Below are 10816 nucleotides of genomic sequence, written 5' to 3'. Positions count from 1 at the left end.
AGGCTCCAGGCTCCGAGCCATCAGCCCAGAGCCTGACGCGGGGCTCGAACTCACGGACCGCGAGATCATGACCTGGCTGAAGTCAGACGCCCAACCGACTGCGCCACCCAGGCGCCCCGGAACTGAAGAATTTTTTAAAAGCTATGATTCCTATTTTCCTGAAGATAAGTTAGAAATGTGCAAACTTCACTATATAATATGGAATAATATAATATGTATTATATTGTATCATATCTACTGATGATTCTAAAGGTAGAGAATCTTATTAAGTGGTTTCTGATTAACCTATTCCAGTGGAAAGAAATCTATAGTGATTTAGAGGACTGGGTTCTGGCTTTGGATAAAGTACAACCAAAGGAGTGGTCTGGGGAAAGTCGGTTTCTTTAAACTTGAGGTTTCTCAATTATGAAAAATTAATGATTTAATAAATAATAGAACTATATATTGGAGAAAATATACTTTAGAACTACAGAGACAGTTTCACTAAAGAAGCATTTTCCCAAAAGATATTTTAACCATGAAATATGGTTCATTCATTCATTTATTCACTCATTCAACAAATCTTTGAGGGTCTATGGGGTGCTGGGCTCTGTTTCGGACGCTGGAAATATAAAAGTGAGTAAAGTAGCCAAGAATTCCTGACTCTGTGTAATATTCTAGGAGGAGCGAAGCAGTCGACAAAAATAAATAAAGAAATATATAGCATCCTGGATGGGGTAGGTGCTCTGGTGAGAAAAACAAAACAAAACAGAAAAAGAAAACATGGAATGGGTAGGGAAGGTATTGCATAAAAATGTAATTTTATAATTGGTGATCAGAAAAGATTCTGAGAAGGTTTGATTTTTATTAAAACCTGACAGAGGAAAGAGGAGGCTTATAGGTTTATGGAAGTGAGGATTCAAGCCAGAGCAAGAATGAGATATTTGAGGCAGGTGGTTGCTGGCTAACAATCTGGAAGAACACGGAGGCCTTTGCTGTGGAGCAAATTGGCGAGGCCAAGTAAATGGGGAAGGAGATACTGTCAGGGAAGAGTGAGCTCTCAAAGTGAGGTAGGAAACCATTGGAGGGTTTTGGGCACAGGAGAGAATGTAGTTTGACTCAGGTTTCAACAAGATCCCTCTGGCTGCTCTTTGAAGTGTGGCCTGGACAAGCAGTCACTTCAATTTACAGCCTTTTTCAGTAAGGAATACTACATCGCTCTTTTCAAGACAAATAAATTTCCCCCAGGTAAGTATCATATGCAATTTAATCAGGGAAAGCCGACGATCTTAACTTTCAGGTGTGGAGCATTGGAGATACTGTAGTAGTAATGTGGTGTAGAAGGAGCAACATTTACTAAAAAGGCAGGGCTTCTCCAGAAGCTCTTCCCTTGGGGACTCACAAGGCCATTTGCATATCAAAGGCTTTGTGCCATTTTTAAATGTGATGACCTCAAAGTCTCCCAAGCCTATCCTACCATGAAACTCTCTTTCCCCTCCCCTTCTATGTGCTGTGGCTGAAAACAAGTTGGATTCAAATATAAGATCCATGACTTACAGACCCCTGAACCTTCGGCTAATGATTTACTGTCTCAACCTTATCTCTAAGTTCCGATGATAATACCACCTCACATAATCATGGTGAGAATTAGATCAAGGCAATGTCTATAAAGGGCCCGAATAGTTAAGGTCCCAGATTCTACCAAAAAGACTTACCAATATAGCACCTAGGTTCAGAACATGTGCAATGTCCCCAAGGTGCTGAGATGGTAAAAGGCAAGCACATTTACAGTAATTCCACAGAAGCTTGAGTGCATGATAGCTGAAATTTTTTAATGAGCTTTAGAGACAGTGAGACTAATGGAGTTCTCTCGCACCCTTTCCTGTAGTGAAGAAATTGGTCCAGGTGACAGTGCCTTAAGTCTTTAAGTAAGTGAAGACACATAACCAGGAAATCTCTTCTCCCTATGGTTCCCAGTTTGGGGCCCATAATTACACATTCTAAAAGCCAGAGAAGCAAACAAGCAAAAGAAATGCTGTTAAAGTGTGCCCTGTGTACATTTAAAAGAAAGCATCATGGTAAACTTGACTCTTTCGTGAAAAAAAAGTTAACACTTACTTAAAAATCTTATCTAGTATTCTTTTCGTTCCTTTTTTTTATTTCTCCAGTCCTAAATTACTTCTCTCGCTCTTGAACTGCCATTGCATGTTAACTCTGTATCCTCCGCCATACGTGATTTCTTACATATGACTTGTTGCTATAATACATGGCAGGGAGAATATGTAAGTGATACTGTATTGCTCCTTTAAGCAAAAGTAAGTTTCCTCCAAAGTAACTACCACGTGCAGTTTAGCAAGGAAAGCTGAGGCTCTTAATTGTTAGGAATGGAAGATTAGAGATATGACTACATGAGCAGCATGGCATAGACTAAGCAGTGTTTACTAAAGAGACAGGGCTTCTCAAAACAGTAGATGTTTCCAACAGATGTGTTTATTCTCTCTTTATTAGGGTTACTTTAGGTCACTTTATCGAATGGCATTTCTCATAGATATCCCACTTAGAAAAAAAATACTCAAATATTAAATTATTCAAATATTCTACGTAGTTCATTGACTTAGATACAAAAGATTTCATAGATTATTCAGCAGTTTCATGTAAAAATTGCTAAGCTAGCTGCCGTACCCTAAGAGATACTATCTTGGAATATGCAGCACAGCCTTCATGTGGACTGTATGTATTACATGCTGCTTCTCACCAGATCTCCTGGAACCTCTTACTGTATATCCCATACCCAGGCACAGTCTGATTCTAAGGCTTCTTCCTAGGAGGTGGAGAGAGAGCAGTGTTCAGGTTTGTAGTTTCCTCAGGAGCTCTGTTCCTCCTGATCTGGGTGATATCTGGAATTCCTGGAGGGACCCTGGGAGTTTTGTTATTTCCTGAGTTCCTGTAACTACCCCCATCAAAAAAATCAGATCAGACCAACCTAAGAGATTATCACAGCTCTAGAATATTTACCACCAAAGAAGCCCCATTCACATGGCTCTTTGAGTGTATTGTGTTCGAGTTTCCTCCAAATTCTCAAGAAGACATTTCAGGGATCCTGAATTTCATAAGCTCCAAATGAGATCAGAATTCTCCACATGGAACTTTAGAAGTCATGACTTACTCAGATCATAGTGATGAGAACAGAGTTTCAGAGTGCAAGTTAATGGCGCTTTCTCCTTACGTTGCTATTTGTCTCCCAACCAGTCTGGAATGAGTCAGAGTTCTATTGTATGTGTCAGACTTGCCTGAAGACCTGACATGGGTGGACACCCTATCCATGTCTACATGGTGTGAGTGCATTTGCACACATACTCATACAGACACACTGCACATTTCTGTATTCTATTAGTAATTTAATCTTCAGGAGTAGAAATGGAAAGGTGGCACTGGCTATGATTCGTCCATCTCCAGGAATGATTGAACTGTCATTTAACCCCAATGACACATTGCTTCTACTTCTTTTGATAGGTTCCACTCTGGAGCTTGTATGGCTCGCTATTGTAAGAGCTCAGGGGGCCTTGTGGTTGGGTTTCTATTTGCATCTTGCCACAGAGCCCTTTACTGTTTCTTGTACATAGATGATGTTTATAAAGTGTTTCTTTTCATGGGTAACAGTAGGTAAGTGAGTGGAAGAAAGGAGTTGCAAAAGTTCTTAAGTACGTTGAGTTTCATTTGTTATAGATCCCTAATATCTTCTGAATACAACTTCTTATCTTCAGATGCCACCTTTCTGATATAATTGACAGAAAAGTACACTTTGCGTGAGGCAGAGGAAAAAGAAAGGGCCAGCATATGAGGTTGGCCATGATGGTCCTCATCGGGGCTGGCCAAAATTAACTCCTTGAGGATTCTTACAGTTGAGTCCTAGGTAATATGATCTCTAAGGATAAGATAGAGGAGATTGGGGGGGGAGGGGAGGGGCAGAGGGTTGTTGCTAACTGAGGTTGAGAAACAAAAGGATTAAAAGGAGTATACATATGGTTTCCATTCAATGATAATGAGATCAATAAAGAAGATTCTGACAAATCTTAGCAAACTTCTAGAGACTAGGAGACCCACTTTGTAAAACAATGCAGTAGGAATTCTCCTACATATTCTAGTTTATATTTAAAAGTATATACCTTTTACTCAGTGGATGTTCAAAATCTTTATTTAAAATGCACTCAGATGATATGAGGATTTGAAGCATTTTCTCTTCTCTCTCAAGTACCATGCTTTACCTTATTTATTTTCTGTTAGTGGGTAAGCTTATCTTAACAGCATGTTTTATCCCAAGGGGGTGGGGGGGAAGATATATTCTACGTTTCTTGCTAAATATCCTTTCACAAAGACCAAATCAATGTATGTTTTCCAGCAGTTAGTGCACATTCTTGTTTTTATTGCTGGAAAGACTTTGGTTGGAGTCTTTGAATTCTTATCTCCAGCCTGTTTACTGAATTTTCACTCCGCTTTCCCAGGATCAAACTGTCTTTCACTTTCAGAGATAGGTGCTGTTAACCAGAGTTTCTTTCTACAAAATGCTGCTTCATGGTCATTGGTTGTACCAGAAGCAACCAAAATAAATGTTATGATTTGCTTTTGAAATTTTGTCGTTCATTAGGTAATGCATGTTCACTTAAAAAAAAAAAAATAGAAAAGCACAGCAGCATAAAGAAAAGAGCAACTTCATCCTTCCCTGCACCATCTATCATGCATTTCTCCTCTCCAGGGACAACCACTGAGAGCATCCTGATAGATACCAAATGATCATTTTGAAGTGACTGTATTTAATTCTGTAGGTAATGATTTATTTAAAAGAAGAATGGTTGGTTTTTTTTTTTTTTATTTTTTAACGTTTATTTATTATTGAGAGACAGAGAGAGCATAAGCAGTGGAGGGGCAGAGAGAATCTGAAGCAGGCTCCAGGTTTTCAGCGGTCACTGCAGAGCCCGATTGGGGGGCCGAACTCACAAACTGCTAGATCATGACCTGAGCTGAAGTCAACCGCCTAACCGACAGAGCCACCCAGGCGCCCCAAAGGAATAGCTGTAAATTCCAATATTTACCATGTGTTGGGCCCTCACCATGTCTCAGGTGTCTTACTTAACTGAAAGAAAAAAAAAAAAAGTGAACAAATGCAAGATTGCTCCTCAGATATGCTAGGTTTAGTTTGCTTTGGGTGGGGTTTGTTAATATTTGTTAATATTTCAAGAGTATTTTTGAGAAGAGAAAACTGAGACTTGGCATGCTAAAAGAAATAGTAACTGTAGTTTGGGGTTTCAGAGAGTGCATGGGGTGTCAAAGTGCAGGCCCTCTGGTTTAGAAAATGCTGAAAAATAAAAAAAAAAAAATATATATATATATTGCTTTTGTCCCTCATTCTGATTACTTCCCCCTTGTTAACATTCTAATACCTAGAGTAATAAAGTTGAAACAGAGGCTCTTGGTGAAATACAAAGAAAAGACCCCACGGCTCACCCCTACGCCCCTTTGAGTTGGGTAGCCTTTCCACAGGACTCTTAGCAACTGCAATGTAAAAGTGACTTTTGTAATACGATGCACATCTATTATGCAATAGAGTGTAATAGTTAATATATTCTAGATAGTCATCACTCTACCTCCTTGTCCTACAGGTTTGTTTGCCCAAATTTGATTAAAAACAAACCAAAAAATGCAAATGCAGAGTAATGTAAGGTAGAGTTATTTGTGAGTTTATTCCAACTCCTGGAAGCGGTAAGGAAGAGGTTAAGCTGGACCAGGAGGATTTTTGAAGTCTTTGGCTGGGAGGTTCCATTTGGAGAAAGGTGCAGGGGAGCGAGGGGCAGCCAGAAAAACAAGGCAAGTTCCCATTCGTTTGGATTTCTGATCCTGAGCAGTTTGATTCTCACCTGAGGGCGCACTCGGGCACCCTGGCTCGTGGATGAAAATATTAACGAGCAGAAGTTGCCAGACCAGCATCTGGAGAGTGTAGAGTGAAGCATGGAAAGGACTGCGCGGCCCCTTTAAGTGTTCGCCGGCCGGGGAGGAGAGGGAGGAAACTGGGAGCTGCGGGGACGGTGGGGAAACCCACAAGCAATTGAGCCAGAGAAGAGGCAGCGTGAGAGCAGAAACTTCAGACGCTGCGGATCCCGGCGGAGCTCCGGGGAGCCCCGGCGGCCGTCGCTCCCACCCGCAGCAGCATCTTCCTCGCCCCTCTCCGCCAGCCCGGGGAGGTCCAGGAGCTGCCTCTTTAGAGCTCCCACGAGACAAGGCTGCGGGCAGCTATCCTCAGAAGTTTGGGCTCCAGCGTCCCAGCAGCGGAGAGTTCGGGGTGCCCTGAGCGCGCGCCCCGGCGGGCGAGGGACCCGGGGCAATGGTGAGCGCTGCGCGGGGCTGGGGGCACCGAGGAGGTGCGCGTCTGTCCGCGGACCTGCTGCTGAACCCAGTGCCCTCCGCATCCCCCAAGTGATGGGAACAAGGGCCGGCTCGGGCAACCACTGTCGCCGCACCGCCCCCTCGCTCGGCCCCAGCGCGCGGAGTCACCCAGGCACACCCCCAGCACCTTGTGCCGGTCCCCCAGAGCTGCTGCCGCTGCCTTGGCTGCCTTCCTCGCCGCCGCTCGTGGCCAGCTGTTGACTGGGCTAGCCTGTAGACCGAGAAGCACTTTTTGGCCCTCCCTAAACCGTTCTCACACCCCAAGTTTGCCGCTGCCGCGCCTGCCCTCGCCGCGGCGCTCGGGCGCACAGTGTGGGGGCGCACGCCGGGAGGCTCGGCGAGACCCGGAGGCAGGAAACCGCACAACTGCTCTTCTCCCTCGGCTCTTTGTTGTTCGCTTTGGATGATTCTTGGAAGTGGCCGAGCCTCGTCGGAAAGCCTGGAGCCAGAGAAGGCAAACCTTGGGATTCTTGGTCTGCAAAGGGCTCTGAGGTATTGACAAGCGTCCGGAAAGGTCGACAAGTAAATTGCCCTGAGAACTCCTGGCGGATTGACCCACGTTGCTTATATTAAGCCTTTGTGTGTAGTGTGTGTGGTGTGTGGCTTCTCTTCATAAATTTGGGGACCCCATTTCTATCCCCTCCTCTTGGCATGAGACTGTATGCAGGATCCACCCGAGGACAATGATCGCGGAGCCTGCTCACTTTTACCTCTTTGGATTAATATGTCTCTGTTCAGGTAACCTCGCGTCTTCTTTCTTCACCCTTCATCCCCCTTGCTCGCCCCCTCCCCACTTTTCGGAATCAAACCTCGAACCGGGTTTCGGCGACCGCTCCCTCCTGAGGCTGGAGGGGTTCGATCCCTGTGGGAGTTTCAAGCGAAAAGGTTCTTAGTTTGCACTTTTGGTCGTCCCTTTCCCCCCTTCCCCCAAGACCCCCAAGCCTCATCTCAGACCTCGGCCTTTTGCCAAGTTCAGGGCACGCCCAGATCACTCTGGGCAAACGCACGGTCTGAGCTCCCGGGTGGGAGGAGGCAGCGGTTGGCGGTGAGCTTGGGGCCTCCGGATGAGCCAAAATGAGTTTTATCCTTCGTCAGGCAGCTTCCCTCGGAGAGGGTGATGTGCGCCCGGAGAACTTGGGGCCCAGAGACTCGCCAGGATTCCTGAACCTGGTCGTCCAATTCGCCCCTCCTCTTCCGAGCACAAGGAGTTATTAGTAGTTAGTTTTATGTAACCAAGGTCTGTAATTAAATTCGATTCTGAAGAAACTTCAGGAAATAACTCCTTCTTAGGGTAGGGCATCAACTAGCCACTCTGCCTGGCTGGATTTAGAAGGAAATCAGGCGGTTACAAGTATAGGAAAGGGAACAGTTAGTTGCCTGGGAATTTTCATTGGCGAGGGAAAGCAGAAGGCTGAATTTAAGATTTTGGCGATTAATTAAATGGTACTGAAACTTTTCATAGGAATCGTTGTAAGGATGCTACCATGAGGTCCTGCTGAGTAACATACACTTAAAAGTAGTTTTCTTACACTCCCTAAGAAACTTTTACTAAGGGTGAGCCACGACTCAACTTTTCTTTCTTCCCTTTTGGTAGATTCTGGTTTCAATCAAGGCTCCAATTTCAGGCCTTAACACACACACACACACACACACACACACACACACACGAGCGCGCGCACGCGCACACACACACTCACACACACACTACACCTCAGGGGATTTTTCTTCTTTTTTTTAAATAGTTGAATACTGAGCTTCAAGTTGCATCAGAGCCTATCACTTAGAATCACTCAGTTTCCATGATTATGAAACAGTTTTGAAGGGTTGGTCTTAGCTTTTTGTGGTCCATGGCTATGGTTTATGTGTTGACCAAGGATTTTACTTTAAGTCAGTGAAATATGAAAAAGAAAATGCACATCAGCTAAATGATAGCAGATCCCTGAAAGAATTAGCCTAATGAACGTGCTTCCTGACTAAAAGGAACATTTGCAGCTAGACCAAGGACTCCATTAAATTGTTATTCCTTTGAAGAAAACAGAAAACTGAAGTTGTTGTATATTTTGCAGTGGATGGATGAGGAGATTAAACCAACTCTTTGGGACTGCCTCTTACTTCCAGCTTCCCCTTAACGTGATGGAGCCTCTTCTTTCTTAGTTTGCAGATCTGGATGATTGAATAGCTCTCCACCCCCCACACCCCAGCCACAGATGCAAATCAGAAACATTAAGGTCTGATCTCTCTATTTGTCTCTCTTTGCTGCTTCTCCCCTTAGTTTAATTTACAGCTTCAGATACCTTTGAGATTTTTGTTGATTCACCTTCTCAGTTAAAGTTTATTCACGTGTGTAAAGTGAGGTGTCAGTGTGATAAATGACTAGAGAGGCAGATTACTAAAGATAGGGGGATTAATGGTCATTAGTCACTGTTTGAGCTGAGTTTGTATATGTTGGGACATTTTATCACGTCTGTAGATTAAAGATAGGGTCACACTAATAGGGTATCACTGAAAGCTGGTCGTGTCAGTGTGCCCGTTCTGGCCTCACTTGGAGGAATATCCGTGAAATATCCAGGGTAGGAGGTGTTCCTTTCAGATTGAATAATTCCATGAATTAGTATCTGTGATTGGTAATTTAAATAGGTAGGAGGCATTTATAATCTTAAAAGTTAACTGATTTCTGGCTTTGTTTTTTCTAATTTAATTTTCCAGTGAAGCCACTGATGCTTTTTCATAAGCCTGGGTTTTCCCCACCGAGGTGTCATTCACCAGGGTGCAGGTCAGAGGTGTCTTTGGGAGGGGCTTTCTCATATTTAACCCGAAGCTCTTTATCATTCCTCTGATGACTTTCACTCTGCCACGAATCTGAACTTTGGAGGCCAAATTACTGGGCTGCTGGGGTGATTTCCTGACAGTGTGCTGTTCTAAAGCCACACTATTGATTTGAATAAAACTTCACAGAACTCAGATAAGTAACTAGAGTGGGGTGTGCTCAAGACACCTGGACAGGGAATGAATGAAGTTCTTGAAAGATTGTGTTTCATATCTTGCCTCAAGCCTAAGATCACAGTCTATCGCTTGTTAATGGAGTGTATTTAAGAGAAATGTGGTGAGCTTAAATAAATCAAAGTGTACTGAGGGGGTAAGGTCTCTTCAACAAGATTTAACCTGTAAAAGTATCTATTGGTTGTCAGTTCTTTTTTTTCTTTCTTTTCTTTTCTTTTTTTAAACCTGGATGCCAACCTAACAAAGTCCTATAGTTTTCTTCAAAAAGACCATAAAACTCTCTTTTGATGTGTTGATGTTACACTTAACATCAAATGTTATGTTGGAATATGTGTTTGCTTTTTGTAGCCTTTTATTTATTAATCTAATGCTACAACTGTTTTTGTTCTAGGTACCTAAGGTTTTGGGAAAAAGGCGTATTCAGAAAATCATTTATTGAGGTGGATTTCTTTAGTGAGTTTATGTATATGAGTGTTCTTTTCTGAGGATAGCTAGACTTTTGGTGAGGGGAGTGGATGGGGTAGCACTGCAAAAAAACCTGTACGATCTCTCAGGAACTGATTCTAAACATTCTTTTCTTGATAGACTTCCTCCCCTCAACTCCATTTTCTAAAACCTGATTTTAAGGAGAAAAAGTAATTGAATTTCAGTTCAAATTTAGGATGAGATCTGAATTTTACATACAGTAAAAATTTGCAGTGCTATCTTTCTTCCTTTATAGGAGGGGGGATCTTTTTCTTGTGGGAAGAGGGCCATATTTTCGTTGTTTCACTATGTGAGCCACTAATCTGGGTGTCTGGTCTTCCCCCCACCCAAAACCTCCACACAAGATTCTTTGGTAATTCCAGCAATTTCTTAATAGTTTGTTTATAAACTTTTTGGCTTTTAAAATACATTTATTTGAATGCTTTGACATCCTTTAGAGTATCCTTATTTCTTGATAATGGGCCCTCTAGCGCATACGATATTTATGGTTAAAATCTCCTGAGAACATAAAGTTTACCAGAAGTTTTCCCTTAGTCTTCACTGTGACAAATGAAATATTCTTGTGTGAATTAAAGTGGTACAAAATGCTGAATTTCAAATCTACAAGGACAGTTGTTTGTTTGCTTATTTTACATTGCCTGGATATCTAAAATTAACAATGTTGGCAACAAGAATAAGAGGGAGGAAACATGAATGGTTTCCTCACTTGCCAAGTGAAGATCATAGATAGTTGAGTCTTCCTGTGTCATCTGTGTTAACAAAAGATGCTAAGGTAATGCTTGTGTTCATCTCTGGCCCTTTTAAAAACGTTTGCTTCTTGAAAGTATAACTGACTTGCAGGCTTGATTTCTTACAGGAGAGTACAGGGAAATCAAAGTCGTTATTCAATTTAAAGTTAGACCTAAGGTAATCT

The 10816-nt window shown here is 42.7% G+C and overlaps 1 protein-coding gene across 1 annotated transcript in view; it reads left to right on the top strand.

Moving 5' to 3' along the window:
- Positions 1–6110: 6110 nt before the first annotated feature.
- The window catches only part of ROBO1 (roundabout guidance receptor 1), a 400374-nt gene continuing 395668 nt past the window's right edge, over positions 6111–10816 (top strand). Inside the window, exon 1 of the mRNA XM_049628000.1 lies at positions 6111–7155. Coding sequence (XP_049483957.1) covers positions 7101–7155 — 55 coding nt within the window. The 5' untranslated portion in view covers positions 6111–7100. The remainder of the gene's footprint in view (positions 7156–10816) is intronic.

The sequence above is a fragment of the Panthera uncia genome, chromosome C2, assembly GCF_023721935.1.
Source record: "Panthera uncia isolate 11264 chromosome C2, Puncia_PCG_1.0, whole genome shotgun sequence".
NCBI classification, from domain to species: Eukaryota; Metazoa; Chordata; class Mammalia; order Carnivora; family Felidae; genus Panthera; species Panthera uncia.
This window is presented reverse-complemented; position numbering and strand designations above follow the sequence as displayed.